Below are 24,000 nucleotides of genomic sequence, written 5' to 3' on the forward strand. Positions count from 1 at the left end.
ATTTCCATCAGGATCTTGATGTGGAGCTTTTCAGAGTTAAGGGTAGATAAAACCCGTACCAATTATGTCACAACTGTAAAAAAAACTGTCCACTAAAGCAAGATCTACAGAACCTGACAAAAGTGCCCCTGCAGCAGTTATGAAACAATGCACTCTCTATAAGTAAAACTAGGTCAAACAAAAAACTTTTTGCAACAATAGAGACACACATGCAGACTAATATGAGAAGAAAGTACTTTTTGTATTGTTAATCAAGCTGGGGAATCAATTAAATTCTAAACTGTGATCACTAGCTAAGCTCAAATCCTGCAATTCAGTGCCAAGTATAAAACTTAATTTAATCCTTAATAAAACTTTTTTTTATATGAATCACTTTAACAGAACATTCTTTTAAGATGTTACACTTTCTAGAGTAACACCCCAAAAAACATTTATCATCACTATTTTTCAGCTTATGCTGTTAAAATTTTCTATACAACATGTTTTGCCTTGAAGAACGAGTTCCTCAACATCTGCTACAACATACATTATCATCTGGTTCTACAGCTTCATGTGGATTTGTTTTTCATAAACAAGGTCACCATTTGCACATACTATAAACTTCATGCTACAGATGCACAAAACTATGTATAACTGTTACTGGTCATGTGACTCTGTACAGGTTTTTATACATTTTTCTGGTCATATAAAACAAACAAACAAAACAAAAAAAAAGCAGGTCTTCCACACTTGCACAGCCTATAATAAAAAAATTACCTCCGACACTGTTTCTATTGCCTCTGCTCTTCTGTCCACTGAAGGAGCCATTTCCTTCTTATCTCCGTTAGTAGGCAGGACATCATTATGCAGGAAGAGTGTCTCAAGTGCAGCCAGTGCAGCTTGTGCCTTCGCTATTTTCTTATTTGGTCCTTCACCAGTGAACATCTGCCCATCGATTTCCACCTGTTAAAATACCAAAGTAATATCTGGTAAACTTCAAAAATCATACACCATTTATTTATGTGACCTATGTTTAGAGGAGAACCAAGGTGGTAAGAGTATTGCACAGAGATAACTTGGCCAGGACTACAGGGATGTATCCATTCCTCTTCTGTCAGGAAGGTTACTTGGTTTCTTCTCAGTTACACCTAAATGCAAATCCCTTAATCCTTTCAGAGGTTGCAGGACACTCCATGTTTTCATTGCTAGGACTGAATCTGTATTCAGTTGTCATTTCAGTCTATGTTGACATTTTTACTTTTTCCGCAACATGTCTGTCATAGTCAAGTATGTCAAAGTCAAACTACACTTATAAACATATTCATATATGGGTGTTACAAGATTCGATGCTGCATGCATTTCGTCCTGAGCTGAAAGTCTGGTAATATTTATCAGTGGTATAGTTGGTTGAATTATGTAACGGACAAACTTCATCAGACAGGGGAAAAGCCCCGAATTATGCAACCATCTTTCTATAAGGTTGTACAACACTGGAGTTAATATATTTAACTTATGGGGATGTGTTAGTGATTCAGCATATACAACTGCTTTACAAAAAAATTCCTCTTACTCACTGCAAGAGAAATGAAGGAAGAAGAAACCTTCATCTGCATGTTACCACAGAACCAGCTTGCTCGTTACTTCAATACAGCTTGAACACCTAACACCTTCTTGCAATCTGAAAGTGCATTCATTCACACCCTTCAAAAGAGCTACAGGCAAATGAATATACATGTCTGAAAGTTTCTGAGCTGGCCTGTCTGCTAAGCATATTATATCCTTAAGTAATAACTTGCTAGAGACAAATATGAATGTAACACAGGAGCAGATCATTGAGAAATGGGTGCAATAAAAAGTGTCACATAAAATGCTGAGAAGCTTTAGAGGAGCAAATTACTTCTAATATTTGCATTTGTAGAAGAAAGAAAGACAAACGAGAAAAAACATATACTGAGAAATGGAGACATGAAAGACGCAACCATATTTGGATGAGCCTTCAGGGGAAGCCTGTCCTTCACCCAAGCTTAAAAATTATTCCCTTTAATTGAATGCATGGGTGGTGCAGTTGCAAAGCTATCATTTCTGTCTCATACTGACTGATTAGGAGTACCAGCCTTCCTTCTGGAGTCTGTCTGTCCTCTCTATATCTCTACGGATTTTCACCTAATGTTCTGGTTTTCTCACAAATCCTAAAGAAATGTCAGAAGTAAAATTACAGTCTTAAAAATTATTCCATAGGTGTGTATGCTATACACACGCAAGTGCTTGTGTATAGAGACAGGTTGATGTCCTATCCAGAATTAGTATTTCTGCCATGTGCTTAATGAGCACCAGGATAGGCAACTGCAAAAGATAAAGAATTATTTGAGAATAAATTGTCATAACTGAACATGTGAATAATGAGAAGGGCTTCTGTATAGTCTCTCAAATCCTGACTTCCTGTCTAGGAAGTTCAGGCTGCTAATATTTAAACAAAGCAGTCAAACTGTTTAAATGAAAGACTGAAATGATATGTATGGTTACTTGAAGACAACTACAGGACACACAATGTTGCATAGCTCCTGGGCTTCAAATGATAGCCTGGAAAAGGCCTACAAGGAAGAACTACTGGAATCAGAAGCATTAGGAAGTTACTTGCCAGTTTACTTGGGCAAACAGAGGGGATGAAGGAAAGAGATTAGAAAGTGCAAAAATAAATCAGCTGGCCAGTACTGACAAATAAGTTTAGCATTCCCCCAACACTCTAAGAGATATAGTAAAAATTATTGCATTTTGCTCTAGATGGCTCAATTACTCCCCCCACTCAGGAATAACACCCTCAAACTGGTCCTTAATTCAGGAAGAACAATTTTCTGATTAAATCATTTCCGAGGAAGTCTAAGATCCCAAGACAACTCTGCCAAAATCCATTCCCAACAGCACATTATTTCATTTTAATAAATCTTTAATTTGCATAAGAATAGTTAGACATTGTCTAAATGGTAAGAAAGGCTTCATTTATGAGGAAGATGATGGTTATGATGACAATAAATGAAGAAAGGCAACCCACTTGTTTTACCAGTCCAGACTCAGCCACTAAAAGTCGAAACGTGGAATCTTTGAAATTAAAACATTTTAATAACAGATTCACAGGTCACAGAGGTTTAAGTGGGGAATTTTCAAGTGCATCCTGGTATGTGGAACTATGGAGATTGCTACTGATATCAGAAAGCATGCATGACACAATGACACTTGCACACCAATATGAAAATGCTTGTGTATGGAAGAAAGAATCAAAGCATTTAAGATTTAGCTATACTGGCAAATGAGAGACCCTTCTCTGGTTTGAAGCATTGGCTAGATTTCCACAAAGGAGTACAATCATTCACAAGAATGAAAGGAGGAAACTACTACAAACAATCTAAGTAAAAAAAAGCAAAGGATTTATAAAACTCTGGAGAAGCAGCTAAAGAAAAATCTATATGTTATGAACACGTGTAAATATTGTACGTGAAGAAACATCAGTGCAGGAACCGTCTGCTGCAACACCTGATTTTCAGATGCAGGAAAGATGCCTGAAGTTCCAGACAGCAAATCCAGTTCCCTCAACTGAAGAGCACAAGAGCAGTCTGGAAAACATGCAAAGTTGCCTTGTAAAGTTTCAATATGACTATGTTCAACTATGGCCCAAAGCCCTATCCACTTGCATTAATGTAAAATCTCAGTATATGTGGATAGATGTAGGCATGTTAGATCTATTTTCCAAGAAGCACAATGTTTACATTTTGGAGGTCTAATATTAATGAAAGGGTGGTGTTCATGTCAGGAAATAAAATGGCACATCTAAAATGAGAAAAAAATCAGAAGGTGTAACCTTTTCTTACATCCACAGCGACCCACATGTGTTCTAAAAAGGGGTTATTGCTATATAGAGAAGAAGCCATCCTGCTAGACAAGGTGATTAGGTGAATAGCCAAGACTGTTGTGCAGAAGCATCCCACCCCCACCCCACTCAACGATGGAGCTCATCTGCCTCCATCATGCTGGCATATAGAACATGTTAACAAAGCCTTGACGCCCTAACTGGTGATGATAGACCTATCAAGGGACCCTCTGAACAGATCTCAAATGAAAGGAATTAGCACCAACCTGCAAAACAGGCTTAGGTTCATAGGATGATACTAGGCTATTGGCCTGGAGGCCCTTATAAGCCTAGCCAAGAATTTTACCCATGTTCCCTCAAAGTCAACACCGGTTTCCCCTGTCCAGCAGGGACACGTGGGATCCCAGGGGTGTATATTCTGTTTCCCATCCAGTAGTCCAGGCTCCTCTTTAAAGAGGGCTTGAGAGGTACTCTGCTTGACATGGAGAGGGAGTATATTCCACAAATGGGGGAGTCTTTGGGACACAAATCTATCCCGCCAACAAGTTCTATTAATGTTACAGACCAGGTTAAGGCCTTACATGCAGGTTACACGAGTGGAGTTTGTCTTACAGATATGCAGCAACTCCATCAAGGCTGGGTCTGAGATGACCTTGTATGCCAGACACAGGTCACTTCAGAGCAATCTGTATGAGACTGTAGAGGGACAGTGCTTTTAGCCTATCTGTAAAGGACAGGTGTTTGAGACCCTGGATTTTCCTGATCAGGAACCTCTGTGGTCTATCCAACTGCTGCATGTGCTTGGCAAGGTACATGCTGAAGGGGGTGTGAAGGCTGCCAGCCCAGCTAGCTAGAGAATGTTGTAAATAATTCTATGTCATTTGTGAATAGTAATATGATTTGCATGCTTGTCTTACAAATGTAAGTAAACTGTATGTTATATGCTGAGCTTCAAAAATGTAACCGCAGTGCACCCTACTAGAAAAGAGCAAAACTTTAGGAAAATAAGTTGAATTGTTTACCATTATGTTTACCTTAGCTTGGAGACAGCACGTCTGCAGCTAGAAATTCTTTCTATTGTCTGGAAACAGAAATAATTAAGTGTCCAAGGTAAAAGTGTTTAAAACTTTTACGACTTCCAGTTTTAGGCAAAATTTCTAAGAGATAAGTATTTTCAACACACAGGTGTTATATTTTAAGTTGCTGTTAAGCCTGGGAAATAAAGGCAGAGGTGACAAGAATGATGTAATCTGAGATAACCCAGCAGAAATGTTTGATATTAATTTAAGAACTATCTCTCAGACAAAGTCTGGGAATTTTGTATCTTGTCTTTGGACCTGTAAACATCCATTCTGCACTTGCATTTGCCTGGCTGTGTAAGGAAGATTTAGGTATAGCATGTCTCTTAGAGACAGATAAAAATATGGCAAGATTAGTATAGATGTTTTCTGTATTTATGTGAGACTGTCCTGCAATGTTGTTTTAAAGTACTTCCTGTGATTCTGAACTCTGTGTTGAGTTATTGAGTATTGTCTTGTGCTTTTATTATTTATTATTAAATATATTAAACCTTTTAATTGTGTCTGGTTTGTTTAGAGATATTTAAGCTCTTAGAGTACTTGCATATATATCTGGTGATTCTCTACAGGTCACTCAAATAGCCTTAAAATCTTGGACACACTTACCATTTGGATAACAGTAACATTACACAGTAGAATTGGTCACCCTTTGGGAAGGGCCTTATAGTTGCTGATAAAGGGTGGTTAGTAGCAGGTGGCACTACTGTATAGTCTGGGCAGAAGGGGGCATAGCTAGTGAAACTGTGCCAGCCTTCCCTAGGAGTGCTTGTATACAAATCAAATCTCAAAGGTGTGTGTGTGTGTGTGTGTGTGTGTGTGTGTGTGTGTGTGTGTGTGTGTGTCAGTTACTTGGACAGGGACACGAAGCACTGGATGGACATAGAGAGTGCTAGAGGTTTTGGCTAGACCACTAGCTGTGCCAGTGAGTCTTATTGAGGATCTGGAGAGAGAGGGAGAAACCAGCCCCAGACTGACTGTGATCTCTGTGAGCTCTTAAGGGAAATTATACTTTACTGTGTGTGTAACTTGTCATCCTCCCAATGTGCACATCCCTTACTGGTGTTAGTGGTAAGGATTGACGCTCCTTGATTACTGGGTCAGTGCAGAGGCATCACAGGGGGCATTGCACTCGATAATGGGTCTGATAAGGGAGAGTACAGTGATGTTATGACCTCTTTGTTCCTGAATGAAATACCCTTATTTATGAGGTGGGCCATGTAGAAAGACTTCCGTACAACGGGGGCTATGTGGTGGCCAAAAGTGAGGTTGCCATCAACTTGGGTGCCCAAGCCCCTCACAACTGACTGTTTAGTACGTTGTTATCAATGTGATAATTAGTGAGGATAATGATGCATTTCTTGGCATTCAGTCTGAGGCCATGCTTCTGCCACCAGTCATTAGTTTGAGTAAGGCCCTCTTGGAGTATGTTCACATCACTAGAGGAATTTAAGACAGCACCCAGCTTGTAGTCATCTGCAAACTTGGTCAGCCACAAACCACTGATTTTGGCTTGCACCTCAGAAAAGTATATCCCAAACAGTAGAGTCCCCAAGACTGATCCTTGGGGTACACCGCTCATTACGGGTCGACTACTAGAGGTGGCTTCCCCTACTTTGACTGAGTGGGTTCTATCAATGAGCCAGTTAGCTACCCATCTGGTAACATACAGGTTGATGCCTAGCTGGGAGAGTTTATCTATTATGACCAAGTGGGGAATAGTGTCAAAATCTTTATCTTTATCAAGGTAGACAATGTGCACCATCTTCCCCTCGTCCATGGCTTTGGTGACTGTTTTGAAGAAGTCGACCAAGTTTAACACGTATGATCTCCATTAGACAAAACCAAACTGTGTGTGGTCAAGCATTTGGAGGTTGCCAATGTCCTTGTTTATAATGTCCACGATAATGCGTTCCATGGCCTTGCATATCAGGCTAGTTAGGCTGATGGGCCTATAATTGCCTGGGTCAGTGAATGCTCCACCTTTGTGTAGAGGGATGACAGTGGCTGTCCTCCATTCAGCTGGGAAGATGCCAATGGTCATGCTTTGGTTAAATAGGGTGTCTAATGGAGCTGACAGCTCATGCCTGAGTTCATATAGGATACAGCCAGGGAAGTTATCGGGTCCCATGGAAACTGTATTTTTTGCCTTTGAGAGGGCATTAAGGATGTGCTCCTTGATGATGAGCGGAGGGGGGCAGGTGCTGGGGATGTCCTGGTTTACTGATGAGAGGACAGGGAGGGTGAAGTTTTCACTGAACCTATCTGCCAGCAGGTTGGCTATATCCATGGCATTTGTGTATGTGGTGTTATTGACCACCAGTTCAGAGCAGATTTGGGTGTTATCTTTGAGACTGCGGACATATGTGAAGAAGGTCTTTTGACTATCCTTAGTGGATGTGGCCAATTTGGACTTGAAGTTAGCCTTAGAAGATTTCACCAGTGACCTTATTTGCTGGTTCAGACAAAGGAGATATTGCTTCCAACTCAGCTTCTTGGTCCTGGACAGCAATTTTTCCTTTTATTATAGAATTTGCTTATTGCTGCTGTCCACCAGACAGGTTTACTATTTCTTGAGGAAGATGATTTAGTCCTGTCAGGTATTGCTGAGTCCATACAGCTATGTAGGTGCTCATATAATTTTCTGGTGTAGGCTTGGACATTAGTGCTTGTTCCAACTGAAGGGACGTGGTTGTGAAGTTGCTTATATCTGCTCTGAGGAGACTGTAATCAGCTTTGGAAAAGTTGTTTTCATTTGACCTTGAGAAGGAGGGGGGTCAGGGGAGATGTTGACTTCAAAAGTGATCACTTTGTGGTCGGATCTTACCAAGGAAGATGACATTGTAGGGGTGCTACAGTGGCAACTCATATTGGGTAGGACCAGGTCCAGGATATTTTCACCTCTTGTAGGGGTGCTGACCAGCTGATCCAATGCACTGGCACTGATGAAGTCGAGGAATCTCTGGGCATTCACATTTGGAATAGAATAGGTCTTGTACTCTATAGTTGGGTAGTTAAAGTCTCCCAGGATCAAGGTAGAGGGTTGAATCTTGATGGATTCAAGTAAGTCCAGATAGGTGGAGTGGGCTTCCAGAGTCATAGTTGGAGGGTCTGTAGGTAGCTATGATTTGAATAGGTGTTTTTTCAAAAGTTAACTGCACTTGGAGTGTCTCCTGTGCATCATACCATTTGACCAGCCTGGAGGTGTGTATGTCTTTGATAAATATTGAAACTCCACTTCCTGTGGCTTTGTAGCCCTCTGTTTGGAGTCTGAAAGTATGGTAGGATAAGTAACCTGATAAGACTGGGGTGCTCTCCACAGTTTTGAATGAGGTTTCGGTGACTGCACAAATGCCAGCATCTTCCAAGGCAAGGAAAGTTTTCAATGAGTGCAGTTTCATGTTTAGACTCCTACTGTTTAGCAGCATGTCCTTTGCATTTCCTTTAGAAGAAATTTTCATGTTGGCAATTTTGTGCTCCTGACTTTGCCTAAAAAAGGCATTATGGGGGAGGCAAGAGCCTTTGCCAGAAGCCTGAAGCCCAGGGGAGACAGATGAAGGCCATCTCTGGCTTTTTTGTTTGTTTGTTAGGATGTACTGGTGACTAACTTTAGGGATCATAAGAAGCCATTAGAATGGGCCTCATGAGAGATGGTCTTCAGATGCTCAATGAAGTAACACCCATATTAACAGTGGTATACAACTGCATGTAGACTGACCAGATTTCCCAGTGCAGCAAATCAAACAGCATGATCAAATCTGCAGATATATATAATCATCAACTCTAAAACAACCCCAAACATTAACTTACAACAATGTAAAAAATAAATAAAAATCATAAAACAAGTGGCAAACACATGCACATTACCTGCATGATAAAACATTTGTCATGGCAGCAACCAGATTCAGACAGTACTTCATATTTTAGACCTTTTCGCCAGTCATTCAGTTCCAACACAGGACTTTTCCCATTTCTTGTGAAAACTGGACCAAGTAGTTTTCCAGCCTTAAAATAAACAAACAACAACTTTTTATCCAAGCCCAGAGAAGCCACATTAAGCTCAACATTATGCACTGTATTAAAGCCTGGACATAAGCATGTTTAAGATAAGAGGCTGCAATCTTGCACTGTTGAGGTAAGGGACAGGTTGTAAAAATATGCAGATCATGATACAAGTAAAACTGATATGCTTTTTCTTACTTTTCCATACAGGAATGAATGGATTAAGGACAGCGGCTTGATCAAACATGTTAAAAAAAGCTGTATTATACATAACAGGTAGGAATAATAACATCTTGTCATAATGGCAACACTTCCCATTTTATCTCTGAATGTGAATGGTCACACAGGTATTCACAAAAAAGAAAGAGTAGCAAACTATATTAAGAAATGCAGAGTGCAAACAGCTATGCTACAAGAGACACATTCAGAAAGAACTGAGCATGCGAATTTGATAAAGAAAGGATTTCAGGATGGCTATTCAGTGGAATATCTGGGACAAAGGAAATGGGAGTCCTTATATTAATTGCTAGAGGAGTTCCAATAGTGACAGATGGCGAAAAAGATAAAAATGGTAAATCTGTAGTAGTAAGAGGTTACTGGTTAGGGAGGAGGATTGCACTGGCATGTATTTATAATCCACCTAAAACAGCTACAGTGGAGTTTAAGAAAATTCTGGGAGAAATAAATCAACTTTCAGAAAGGAATATTACTTATAGGTGGGGAACAGAATTTGATTTGCAACAATGAAGAAGTAGCTGGGGGCCTAGAAGGGAAAATATAACAAAAGAGGGTAGATATATGAAGAAATTTATGAAAATAGTTGGTATGGAAGATGTGAATTCAGTAGTAAGAGCTCAGAGAGAATTTACATATTCTCCAAGGTACAAAAACTGGGCTAGGCTACAAAGAATTTATACTTTATAGAAACGTGCATTTAGTTGTAAGTTTTGATACACATCCAATAACTATTTCAGATCATGTGCTTCTTCTTCTTTCAGCTTTTCCCGGTTAGGGGTCGCCACAGCGGATCACCTTGTCCGCTCATGATTGACAGTGGAGTTTTACAGTGTTGAGTTGCCAGCCCGGCGCCCAACCTTCAACAGAAGGCACACACACCCCACACACTCACACCAAGGACCAATTTAGAGTGTCCAATCCACCTACAGCATATCTTTGGGATGTGGGAGGAAACCGGAGCACCCGGAGGAAACCCACGCGACCACAGGGAAGACATGTAGACTCCGCACAGAAGGCACCCCAGCCGAGGATCGAACCGGAGAACCTCTTGCTGTGAGGCGGCAATGCTAACCACTACATCACCGTCGCTGCCCTTATTTCAGATCATGTGCTAATAACAACTAAAATAAATAAATAAAAATGAGGCAATGGCACTTCTCCACTATCTGTTAAAGAGCTAGGAATTTAAGGACTGGATAATGGAAATTATTCCGGAGTTATTGGGGATGACTAAAATTTCTTCAGAAAAATACCTATAGAATAGGATAAAGTGAAAGTAGAGTTTAAAACATGATAGAAGAAATAGAGAGATATGGTTAAGAAATAACAAGAATTGATTCTCAGCTAGAGCGTCTTCTGCGTGGAGATATGCGTGAATGGGCGTACCTTCGTTGAAGGTTGTGCGTCAGGGCTGGCAACTCGGCACGTAAAAATCTACTGCCAATCATTAGCGGGCCGGAGTTCTGCTGTGGCGACTCCTAACCGGAAAAGCCGAAAGACACAACAACATTTGGAGGGACTAACAAAGATTAAAGTATTACAGAATACGGGGAATTTCACAGAACAAAAAGAGGCGCAATCGCACAGTGATAAAGAGAAAAAAGGGACTACCTGGATAATAGGCATAAGTTTTGAAAGATTGCTGTTAAATAACATTTTTTTATCAGGTAGATTGGAAATGTTGGAGGTGTGATAGGGAAGAAAGAGGTAACTGGGAACATATTTTTGGGGGATTTGGCAGACTTTAAAAATTCCTTGCAGATTACTCTGTCAGAAATAATGGGTGAGCGAACTCCTTTAACTAAAGAAATTATTTTTGAGCTGTGATACAGGATCTGAACTGCCTAGACATAGTAAGGCCTTACTGACTTTAATTATGGTGACTGCCAAAAAGCAGCTACTAGAAAATGGAAATCAAAGTCTAAACCAAGTGTATTAGAAATTAAGAGATAAAGGAAATTTAAGCGGGATCTTTAGAAAAGGGTAGGAGCAAACTAGATAGAAAAAAATGGGAATTATGGGAACAATACATGCAGAATAATGTTTTGGAGGAGGAATGCGGTTTACAGGCAGGCAGGAATTGAATGAGCTATGTAATGTTTGGCAATGACTGTATAAAAGATCATATGTTATGCATAATATTTGAAAATATGTCAGTACGGTTTGTTTTCATTTATATAAATGTGTGATTGCCTATGTCATAAATGATAATTCAATAAAGATGTTTGTTAAAAAATATGCACAGCATTTTCATGATTCCTTAATAGTGTTGTAAGACATACATTGATTGTGCTTCCCTTCACAGCTGAAATTCCTGATCACATTCTCGGACTAGGAGGTAGAACAACTGCTAAGTGAGGTACAAGGCTAATGCTCTCTAATTATGATTTGGACATTTACCTGAGTTCTAACCACAATGGTAAAAGAAAGAGTTGAGAGAAGGGTTCACCACCCTCTATTTAGAAGAGCTTCCTTGATATTGTCAGTGAAAACTCTGAAGAAGAGCAGATCCTTTTTATCTAAAGGCTGCTGTACAAGATGAACTCAGCAGATGAATGAGGTCCCCTGAAGGGGCCAAGGGTTTCTAGAGGGAGGTGACCAGCAAGTACATAACAGTGGTTTGCAGAAAACTGTTAGATTTGCTGGCCTCCTAGTTGGCTACAGGAAGAAGTAGATAACCTGCTATGAGAAAGCATGAATTGCATCCATTGTTAAAATCAAAAAGCAAGTCAACCTACTTCCTCAGCTCCATGATGTAGAGGAATGAAGTCCTTATTATGATTCCCATCACCTGAGGCTGACAAATGACTCAAGTGCTGGAAGAGCTGTGAGAGATTAGAGTCAGCAACCAGTGTAACGCACTGCCCTGAGGGAGGGAAGTGGTCCATCCCACTGGAATGCAAGTATTTACTGGACAAGAGGTGCAAGGTATGCAGTGTATGTTCCAGATAAGAATGTATGGTTCTGCCAAAATACATCTGTGAGGTAGCCTTGACAGGGCATGTGTGAAAATATGCACACACACACAGAAAGTGAGGTCTGAATGGAGAGATGATAAGTCAGCAAACAAAGGAGAATAGTGTTGCTGATATCAAATTCATCCTCAAATCTTGGCGAGTACCTTCATGAGGTGGACCCTGTTTTTCACAAAATCTCACCAAGACAACACTGAAATATAAGACTCTATTTATATAGCATATAACATGGACAGAAGTAGGTCAAAATTAAAAAAAGATAGCTGGGTGCACAAGATCTAGGATAAAAAAGTGCCCAATCCTGGTAAGCGCACTGGTACCAAAACTGGAAAAATGATAGTGTACAATCCTCAAAATACAGAAACATTCCTACAACGAGATCAGACCAGGCTCAGGTGGAATATGGCCTCCCTGTTGCAGAAGGAAGTAGCAGTCCACAAAAAAAGTCACAAAAACTGATAGGCCAAAGAAGAGCCATAAAGACGATAGAGTGGACTACTGAGGATAAGAAAGAAATTATGTGTTGTTACTGTTATGCAAAAAAGCCCAGAATTTCCAGACACAAGCCTAACAAAAAGATTGAGAGAGAAATTAGGGGAAAGAAAAATACTTCCACAAAAAAAACCGTTAGAAGCTTTGAATAAAAATGTGTGCCCATTAATACAACATATTTGTGAAAAAACAGTATAGAGACCAAGACACTTTGATTTGTTTGGAAAAAGAAGCATCTGAGGAAGTGCAAAAATAATAAACAACAAAATCTACTGATTTTTGAAAAGTATAAAAAATAAATATTGACATGGGAAAGAGAAATTTGATAGGGTACAATATTTATGCAAAGATGAAAGCCAAAGAAAGCAGTCCCAAAGATATTCGAAGAGAAATACAAAGGCAAAGGCAGCCAGATATGAAAAAAATCACAATAAAAAATAATATCACAAAGAGGGAATGTAGAAAACAAGATTAGTAAAGTAGAAGTTAAAAAAATAGAAGCTGAAGTTATGGAGTGCCTACGAAGTGAAGCATCTGCTGTAGAAAGTCTAACACAGGTTACATCACAGCATGATGGAACAAGTCCCCGAAGTAAGGAGAGACAGGAAGATCAGGAGACATCTGAGGATGAAATATGGATATGGGAAAGAAAGAGAGATTTAATATGGTGCAATATCTATGCAAAGGAGAAAGCAAAACTAATCAGTCCAAAAACAGCAGAACCAAAGATATCTGAAGAGAAATACAAGCAAAGGAATCCAGACATGGAAACTTTACAATACAAAAAAATAAGAAAACAAAGAGGAAAAGCAGGAAATGAGATTAGTAATGGAGAAGTTAAAAGAAACAGAAACAGAGGTTATGGAGTATCTGTGATGGGAAGGATTCAGTGTAGAAAATCTAATTCAGAAACTACCACAACAGGATAAAGCAATGGACATCCAAATTAAGGGGAAAACAGTGGAATATGAAGCAACTAGTCAGGTGCCATATGAAGATATTTTGGAGCCTTCCACAAGAAACCAGTACAAATGTTAACTTGAAGTTGGACAGCAATGAAGGAACAGGAAATTATGGAAACTCAGACACAGTCAATGTTGAGGAGTGAAAGGCCAGCGAATGCCCATATGACAGAGCAATGGATGGCATAGGATGAAACTGAAAAGAATGCGCCACAGGAGGATGCTATAGAACTTTCTATAGAATACTCACAGGAAATGGAAAACAAAAAAATGTGTCCTCAGTTTAGAAGAAAATTAGTTAAGAGAAGAGTTGTTTGATTGAATAGAAATAGATAGATATATTAAGATCAATGAAAGAAATAGACTGCAGAAGGTCAATAAAACCCAAAAAGTCAGATGTTTGATAAAACAAATGAACACAGTAATTCGGACTGTCCATAGAGAGCCATGCAATACAACAAAAGTAAACAGAATATATTATTGTGCAGCTAAATTAATAACTGACAAAGTTCTAACAAAAGAACACACGGTAGTGAGGGAAAAGAAGGGGAAAAACTGAATGCCATCAGGGAAGTATCGAACCGACACAACTATAAAGCATTAAGACAAGAAGTGTCGCTGTTAGAAGAGTATAGAATCAGGAAGAAATCAACAAAAATACATTGAAAGATAGATGTGATAAAAGCAATGTGCAGTATTAGAAAAGATCAGGATCTATCATGCAGTATCGCAAATAAATTAAAACTCTCAGCACAGGCAGAAAAACACAGAAGATTTGCAGATAAATACAAAAGAAAAATACAAATAAGCAATTTATTGAGGGTCTATATTATATGAACAAAGTTTTATAACTTCGAAACCTGTATGATCAACATCATATGGTCGAAGTTATAAAACTTCGAATAGTGAAAATAAATAAAAGAATAAACCCTAAACTAAGTGTTGCAGGCTGCACTCCCGACACCCCTGCTCTTTAAATATAACAATTCCGAGACCGCACTATAATGCAGTAAAGGGAAGACTTCCCTTTACTGCACTGTAGTGCGTGCTCAGCTTTAACCAGTTAGGTTACTTTTTTTTCTCTTTTTTTTTTTTTTTTTTTAACTATTTTTTATATGTGCACCCCAAAAAGACACCAACCTGGCTAACATCAGGAAAAACAATGTTCCTCCTTAAGTGAACCAGAAAAATACCCTGAAAATTATAGACCAATAACTTGCCTTCCAATGAAGTATAAACTATACATTGGAATTGATGCCGACAGAGTTTATAGTCATTTACATGAAAATTAATTTATGGCAACAGAATAAAAGAAAGTCATATGGAACAAAAGGATCATTTGTTGTTAAATAAAGTCATTGTGGAGAACTGTAAAAAGGGGAATAATTTAAGTACGCTATGGACTGACCATAAAAAAGCATTTGATAGTATCCCACATTCATGGGTAAAAAGAGTGCTTAAAAATGTGTAAGATACACCGTACAGTGATTGACTACATTACAGTGACCGTGAAACAGGGCAGATCAGTTTGCAATTAAACCATAATAAAGGACAAATTATTACTCTAGGATAAAAATTCATAGGGGGATGTCCCAGGGTGACTGCTGCTATTCTGGCTTGCACTTAACCCATTAAGTTATCTGCTTAACAGCTTAGGCCATTGCTATAACTTGGCTCCTAGAAAACAACCATGTCTAAATACTTCTCATCTTTTCTTTGTCAATGATTTAAAACTGTATAGCTCATCAGATGAGGAACTGAAAGCACAACTGGAAGTTGTCAAAACATTTTCAGATGATATAAGAATGTCATTTGGTCTAGATAAATGTGCAAAAGCAACCTTTAAAGCAGGAAAACTGCAGCACCAAGAAAACATCATTTTGGGACAATAATGTGATATAAAAGAACCTAAGCAAGAGGGAGTGCATAAATATTTGGGAATTGATGAAGGATCAACAATAAAACATGAAGAAATATGAATAAAACTTAGTAAGGAATACTTTAAAAGACTTAAATTAATCCTGAAAACAGCGTTGACATCTAGGAATAAAATTCAAGCTATAAACCAATTTGCTCTTCCTGTCCTAACTTACAGATTTGGAGTGATCGACTGGCCCCAAAATGTATTGGATAGATTAGACAGGAAACAAGAAGGATACGTCATGCTCACCAATGATTTATAAAAATCAGTGTGCGCCAAGATGATATATTCCCCAATCTGAAGGAGGGACGGGCCTCCTTGAAATTGATTACATGTATAGATCTGCAATCGTGGGACTCTACATATATCTGCTGACCTCACAAGACCCAGACATAGTGAAAGTTGTGAAACATGTGGAGAAGAAATCTAAGATGACTTCTCTGCTTAGTCTAGCAGAAGCATATTGGCAGGAAATCAAATCAGAAGTAGAGAAAAATCAGGCAGCAATTGAATGTGCCAAAAAACAAAAGAAAGAATATAAGGTGAAGGACCAGAAGAGAAGGCAAGAAATGTGGAAAATGCATAAATATACTTGCAAGTATACAAAACTTCTGGAAGAACCTCATGTTGATCAGGAACAAATGCAGGAATGGTTAAGAAGAGGCAAATTCAAACCAGGAAATCAAAGGTTAATATTGGCGGCACAAGATGGTGGGCTACGTACATGTTGGTTTACAAAGTCCATTGAACATGTGGGAGAAACAGACAAATGTAGGTTTTGTAAAACAGAATTGGAAACAGTTGCACACCTCATTGTTGGTTGTGACATACTAATGGCAAAAGGACTATATACTGACAGGCATAATAATGTGGCAAGACTGTTGGACTGAGGATTGTGCAAACATTATAGTACTGAAATGCCTGAAAAACACTGGAAACATGAGCCACAAAGCATCATAGAAAATTATGAAGTCTACATCACATGGGATCACCCATTACCAACAGTTCAAAAGATAGATGCTAGAAAATCGGATATAGTGGTCCATGAAAAGAAGACAAAAGTAGCATTGATCAGTGAAATTGCCACACCCAGTGTCTACAGTGTCTTTCATACAGAGAGACACAAAGTCATAAAATATCAGGATTTGCAGGCAGAAATGAGAACAATGTGGAAGAAAGATACCCAGACAGTTCCAATAGTAGTAGGAGCAATGGGTCTTACAAAAAAGAATCTACAATCGTATTTTGATATGTTACCAGTACATGTAACTCCATACGAACTGCAGAAGGAGTCATTAATGGGCACATTGCAGGTGCTACAAAGAGCACTACTGGCTGACATCAAAGACTGAAACAATACAAATTTCATGAACTTTAATTGTACTTTGACTTAGGAATACGGTCCATTCCTGTCATGGCATTAGAAGTCTAAAAGACTTGGAAACATTAAAAAAGAAGTGTAACAGGCTGTCACATACACAAGTATGCAAGCCATACATTTCAGGAGGGGTTAGGGCCATAGCAACAAAAAGCCATGAGTAAGACAGAAGCCAAGACATTAGCTTGTCTAGATGACACCCTCCTGCCATCTATATGCCTTCACCCATTGATGAAAGAATGGGAGAGCAATCATGGGAGAGATAACAGTTGGCAAGCAGTTTGGGGAACAAACACATACAGAAAAAAATAAACCTGCAACAAGATCTGAGCAGTAGTTTCTTGGCAACTGTTTTAGAACAAACAAAAGTTGTTTTATGATGTAGTTCAGGCCCTCCAAGTCTTTGGGAGCTTTCAGTACTTTCTACTCCCTCCTTGGCAGAATCAGACATTCAGGAAAGACATAGGCCACTAACCAAAATTAGACAGTAAACTGGGTGTACCTTCAAAGGATACAGACTGTTGAGCATTTTGGTTTAGCATTCTACTAGTGTTTAATGGACAAAGAAAAAACCTCTGGTATTCTACCACAACAAAAATCCACCACGATAAGAGTCCTGTGTCAAACAGCAAGCAAATTTAATGGAAAAAGCATTCAAATTCCATAGTGATAAAACGATAAGCGCTTTCAGCTATTTAGCCTTCTTCAGATCATGGCGATCTGAAGAAGTCTAAATAGCCGAAAGCGCTTATCGTTTTATCACTATGGAATTTTAATGCTGTTTTTACTTTTTCCATTAAATTTGCTTGCTGTTTGACACAGGACTCTATCGTGGCGGATTTTTGCTGTGGTGGAATACCAGAGGTTTTTTCTTTGTTTGTTTCACTTTTCCACTGGTAAACCTTCAACAAGTGTAAGAGAGTTTTTTCCTTGAAGTGTTTAATGGACTGTTAAATTTTATAAATTGTAACACTTTTAAGATATAATGTTGCACGTATTACCACTTCTAATAAAGCTGCACATTTATCATTAACTTTACATGACAGGTTACACTTTGAAAAAATCCTCTGTTACAATTTTTTTTTTTTGCAGACCTAGCTCCCCAACTTCTGGTACATTAAACAACCTCCATTACACATTCTATAACTTCATGTTACAGTCACACAGATACATACAGATATACAAAGGCTGCTAGTTGCACAAATACGAAGGATATTTTGATATACCATTTAGATCATGTAATGCAACAAACAGGTCTTCTACACTGATGAAACTGTAGAAACCTCTGGTAGGGTTTCTACTTTTCTGTAATTTGTCTCTACAATGGATATTGTTTTCTTGTAGCTCACCTCTGGCATGGTCTTTGTTTCTATGTTGCTTACACATGGCATGGCTTCTTCTCTGCTCACCATGGCAGGTATTTCCTTTGCTGTCTCAGCAGGTGCTACATCACTATCTGAATACAGTCTTTTAAGCACTGACATTGCAACATGTGCTTTCGCAGTTTTCTTATTTCTCCCTGTACCAAAAAATGTTTCACCATTGATTTCAACCTGCCAAAAATATCAAAGCAGTGCTTAGTAAAATTCGAAAATCTGATATCAACTTTGATTTTTAATTAGTAGCACTTTCAGTATTAAAACATAAACATATTAAAGTGGTTCTACCCCTGCACCCATTACAGGCATGTAAACATAATTCTCATTTGCTAACTGGATAACTGGACAGGCCTAAGGATTCTTTTTTATTCACAACCCAAGGCATATAGTACAAAAATTTACAGAAAGCAAACAGAGACATTGCAAAGACTTAACTGGCAATAACACAGAACACAACGTGAGATGTCTAGCAAGTGGACCTTAACAGAGATATAGACTGACCCTTTATCAAAAAAACGTTGTCAAGAATCTTACAACTGGTGGATTGGGGACACCTGTTCATGCAACTTCCAGAAGAGCACAACCTCTTCCATGTAACCAAGTAACACTTTCTATTATTAGGTTTCTGAGTCTTTAGAAATAAGCATACCATGTCTTGAGAGGACTGCTTCATTTGAGGGACTGCAAATCATACATATGGCGAGTCTCAGATTCTTGCAGTTTGGGTGAATCATGGGCCCCTTTGATAAGCTAAGCAAAGTATATCCTAAGGGAAAGGATAAGGGGCTTCCAGGGTCATCTTTACTAATGACCCATGGCTATGGTTTCGGAAAGAGAAGGATGGGAGGAAGATTGTACTCGGTGCACATGCTCCTTGCATTGCAGCAAGATTTATTTTTTTACTTAATAGTCATCCTATGAGGTGAACACATCTTTCTTCAAAGTCTACAAGTTCAGCACTACAGTCTGATAGATTTTCTAAAAAAATGTATCCACCACCAACTCCTTACCCACCTGCTAACCAACAACCTTCTAACTAAAACCAAACATGGATTCAGACCTTCCCATAGCACCAACACTGCCCTAATTAACTTTTCCAATACCATAAACTCGCACAGGAACCAAGGAAAGCTGGTCTCTGCCACCTTCTTAGACCTATCCAAGGCATTTGATACAGTTTCCCATAACAAACTCCTCACCTGTCTAGCAGAACTCAACCTTGATGACCCCACTCCACAATCGTTTAACAGTTACATCTGTGAAATGGGGCAACCTCCTATCCCTCCCACTCCCTGTCACATGTGGTGTCCCACAAGGTTCAATCCTTGGTCCCCTTCTCTTCAACATATTTACAAATAATCTCCACCTAGCTACCACTAAAGCCAACATTGTCCAGTATGTGGATGACACTACCCTAATCTGCTCAGCAACAAACATCAAATTACTTCAAAGTAAAGCCCAAGAATCCTTCACTGAGGTAGAGAACTGGCTAAACAACTACCGACTAATACTAAACCCCCAAAAAACACAGCTAATACTATTCCACCCAACCAAACACTGTAACGCCACCTTTACCATCATGTCTACCAATGGCACCTTCATCACTCTAGTAACTGAGGCTAATCTCTTAGGCATCACTATTGATCACCAACTTAAATACAACAAGCACATATCCCAAACTATCTCTAAAGTCCATAAAAAACTAGGTTGCCTATATCGTTGCAAACTATTCCTAACACCCTGAGACTAGAACAACAATAGCCAGAACTCATCTCTTATCAACACTACTTTACGCCTCTCCAGTTCTCACCAATATTAACAAAACCAACCTGAACAAACTCTCTACATGCTACAATAAAATAGCAAGTGCCCTGCCCTTGCCGACATGCTAAACTTTCACAACCCTAAAAGGGAGCTACGTTCATGTATCAAAAACCTGACTTGAAGTTAATACATGCAATAACAATTCTGGGGAGGCCTTATTCTCCTATGATGTTGCCAAAGCATGGAACACCCTCCCACCTGAACTCAGGCTACAAAGTCACACAGGCACCTTTAAAGGCCTTCTTAAATTACACCTCAATACTAACCCTCTCTGCAACTGCAAAGACCCCCCCTTGAAGACCCATTTTTCCATATGTAAGTGACCCATTGAAGCCTTTAATGCATACACTATACTCTCACCTGAAATGTACTTTTTGTACATATTGTAAATGATGGTACTACTCCTGAGTATCTTATTGTTCTACATAATTGTTTTCTGTACTTCATTGTTTCCCTTATCTTGTATACCAGTTTTATTGTTATCTAAAGCATGTATGTACACTGTTATTTCTTTGGAGCTTTTCTCCCCAGGACTCCACTGAAAAAGGACACATGATGTCCAGTTGGACTTATCCTGGTAAAATAAATGTTAAATAACTAAATAAATAAATAAATAACTACCATTCCTGCAATCTACTCAAGGACATGGTCAAGTGATTTGTCACTGTAGTCTCCTCACAATGGGTGTGTAGAAGGTGCAGACGCAAAGACCTTGACTATAGTCCAGATACTATGTTATCATGGGCAACTTGCAAATGGGGTAAGGCTGCATGCTTCCTTACTTGTTGATATACCACACCAGTATGGTATTGTTTGTCCCTAATTTCAGTGTGCAAGACATGAAGCACTGATTTTCCATGCATACATAAACATGTGCACGCGCGCACACACACACACACACACACACACACACACACACACACACACACACACACACACACACACACACACACACACACACCTGAATTTCAACTTGGACCACATTCACTAAACCTCGTGTATGTCACCAGGTACAATCTAATACAGCAATAAAAGTAGTAAGTGGCATGGGGTCAGCAGGTCCTCTCTCCCCTCCATCAAGCACATCTCTTAAATGGTTGTGACCAACCATGCTAAGTCTCTGAAATCCAAAAGAACGGGCAAAAAGTGTCAAATTGGTCACAATATTTAAGTGGCTGTGGAATTCACTGCTCAAGGTCTGCAATAATAAGCATAACATAGTATTTAGACAATACGTTTAATGACATTTTGCAAGGGAGAACACAGGCCATGAAAACTGCCACCCAGTCCTCTTTTAGAAGATTGTAAGGAGGTCAGTTAAATGAACCAGAATTACTGGAACTGTGGCAGCATGTGGAATAAAGAAGTGTTTGCAAAAGGCAAAACATCAGTATTAATCTATCATACCACTAATAGGAACACTTTAAATATCCTCCCCTAAATGTCTTTGGGTCTATAGTAGATCATCGAAATGGCAGAATTTCGAATTATTTAATATAGAACCCAATATCATGAGCGCTGAAAACAGCGAAGCTGCACAAAACTGAATTATTTCCTAGGGAAAGAATTTGGTTGGCCGTTGTTGTGGCTTTGCTGTTTTCAGTGATGCAGTGGAAAGTTACAGGTTGGGTTAAGGTAAGTGTGTGATTGTGCGGACGTTCGGGTTAGGGCGCGGGTCAGCTAAGTGTGCGACTGTGACAGAATTTGGGGTTAGGGGAGGGTTAAGTGAGTTAGGGTTAGGGCACAGGTGAGTGTGCGATAGTGAGAATTTGGGGTTAGGGTTAGGGTATGGGTGAGGTGAGTGTGCGATAGTGATGGACCATAGGGTTAGAGTCTAGGTTAAGGTAAGTGGATAGATAGTAGTGTATGTGCAGTGTCGTGTAGGGTTAGATGTAACTTTTAAATGTGCGTGTGTGGATTGCTGCTTTTTAGTGTACTTGTGGTGTGTTTCGATATTGTTAGGGTTTGGGTTTTGCAGTTCGATGTTATGGTATTCGATAATGAGCCATTTCGATGAACTGATATAGACCCAATGTCTTTTACAGGTCTCTATAAGTTATGCACAACAGGCTTATATGAAGTAGCTAAATAAATAGATTTATCTGGATATTTAATTCAATCTTTCTACAGTCTGTTTTATTTAAGTAATACTGCTGTAACAGACAAGAGGAACAGATAATTCACCTAAAGTAGTAAAGTATTGCAAACAGCACTGCTCTGCATTAAACAATGGTGCCTAAAGTAAAGTGCAGGCTTCTTTTGAGCTACCTGTAGATTTGGATATGATGTGAATAAGCTTCCTGGAGGTACAAGGAGCACACTCAGTTTATTCTCAACAGACTGGGTAGGATGACAGAGGACTAACCATGCAGGAGCTCTATAAGTATGCAGATGGTGAGGCTGCTGAGTTTTTGAAAGAGTCTGTCATAATTGGCATTAAAAAGGGGTCAAAATGAACCTCCTTGCCCCACTGGGCCAGAAGAGTAGCTACTGAAAATGAAATTACCTGCTTTTTAGTTTGTGTATAGCAGTGCTCCCCCAATAGGAGGAACTGCTTAAAAAAGGTGCTCATGCAGATCCTACACAACAACCTGTGATCCCACGGAGTAATTTGACAACTTTGTGTTATAATGGGCAGCAAGAAGCCCATCCAAAGGGTACTGCATGTGAAATAAGGACATTAAAACTGTAAGGAGCTGCCAGTTGTGATTCAAAGAACTGGTGATACTCTGCTGGTTCTGCTAGGAATTTGCAATCCCTGGCAAAAACAGCTGTTAAAGGAGTTTTCAGCCCTGAGCATCCCTGATATGAGAACCGATGAGTGAAGGAACCCCTAATTTGTTAAGAATGTCCAAAACAAGACTTTTGTTTCCCCTTTTTTTACAAGGACATAATAGTCACCCAGTTCAGGACACATCAGAATCCACTGAAAGAGGCATTATAAAGACAGCCTTCTGGTTATCCTTGGAGTGACAGCCACCTCCTTGAAGTGACAGCCACAAGCCCGAAACTGCATTCAGACTGCCCATATCTTCCATTACGGAAAGGTTATTTGTTGGTCAAAAGGAGCATAACTACTGCCTCAAAATGTTAACCCAAACATCTGTATAAACATATTGAGAAATCAAGCTATAAATATACACACATTAACTGCATGTAAAGATAAACACATTACCTTCATGACAAAGTACTTGTTTTGGCAGTCACCAGTCTCAGACATGACTTCATATTTTAGACCTTGGTGTTTTTCATTCAGTTCTAAAACAGGATTTCTGCCATGTTTGGTAAGAATCGAATACTGTGATTTTGATGTCATAACAGGAGGGGAAAAAAAGGAAGAAAAATGATATCCTTGTGCCTAGATGTTAAGCAACCACATTAGTTCAACGTTATATAATTTCAGGATTTGTTAAAGGATCATACGACTTCTGCACTGGTTATGCCTCCCTTTATTGTGGGGCTTCCTGCTGTTGCCTGCAGCATGGGAGGTAATGCTGTTTGGAGACATCCTACTGCTCTCTGACCGTAACCAAAGACTGATATCTATCCACAACTAGTCCCATTTATTTATAAATATATAGCAGCAGCAACCATACTTGCAACCAACATCTACAGATTCATCTACCCAGGGCATCAGATGCAGAAATCCCTAAAACTAGCTAAAAGAAACCATAAGTGCTGCAGAACACAGCATACAGTAGGTGCATGGCTACAAAATGAAGAAAGAACAATATACCTACACCCAAAATGGAAAGGCAAGGTAAAGTTGTCTGCAAGCAGAAAACTAAACTACTACTAAGGTAAACCCGTGAAAATAACTATCAAATTTAACGAGCAAGCATGAAAGGACGCTCCACAATGAACTTTTGAGAGGAAAAATTTTCTTGCCCTGTAGAATTTTGCATGGAGAGAC

At 39.2% G+C, this 24,000-nt stretch overlaps 1 protein-coding gene across 6 annotated transcripts in view; it reads right to left on the minus strand.

Moving 5' to 3' along the window:
* LOC122811791 overlaps positions 1 to 24,000 on the minus strand; it is a 188,738-nt gene that overhangs the window by 88,502 nt on the left and 76,236 nt on the right. For all 6 annotated transcript variants that reach the window (XM_044083896.1, XM_044083868.1, XM_044083860.1 and 3 more), the window contains 3 exons: positions 18,234 to 18,437; positions 8,785 to 8,922; positions 757 to 942 (listed from right to left, as the gene is read on the minus strand). In XM_044083896.1, the coding sequence (XP_043939831.1) occupies positions 757 to 942; positions 8,785 to 8,922; positions 18,234 to 18,437 (528 nt within the window). The remainder of the gene's footprint in view (positions 1 to 756; positions 943 to 8,784; positions 8,923 to 18,233; positions 18,438 to 24,000) is intronic.

The sequence above is a fragment of the Protopterus annectens genome, chromosome 1.part1 (assembly GCF_019279795.1).
Source record: "Protopterus annectens isolate FY-2018-M chromosome 1.part1, PAN1.0, whole genome shotgun sequence".
Taxonomy (NCBI): Eukaryota; Metazoa; Chordata; order Ceratodontiformes; family Protopteridae; genus Protopterus; species Protopterus annectens.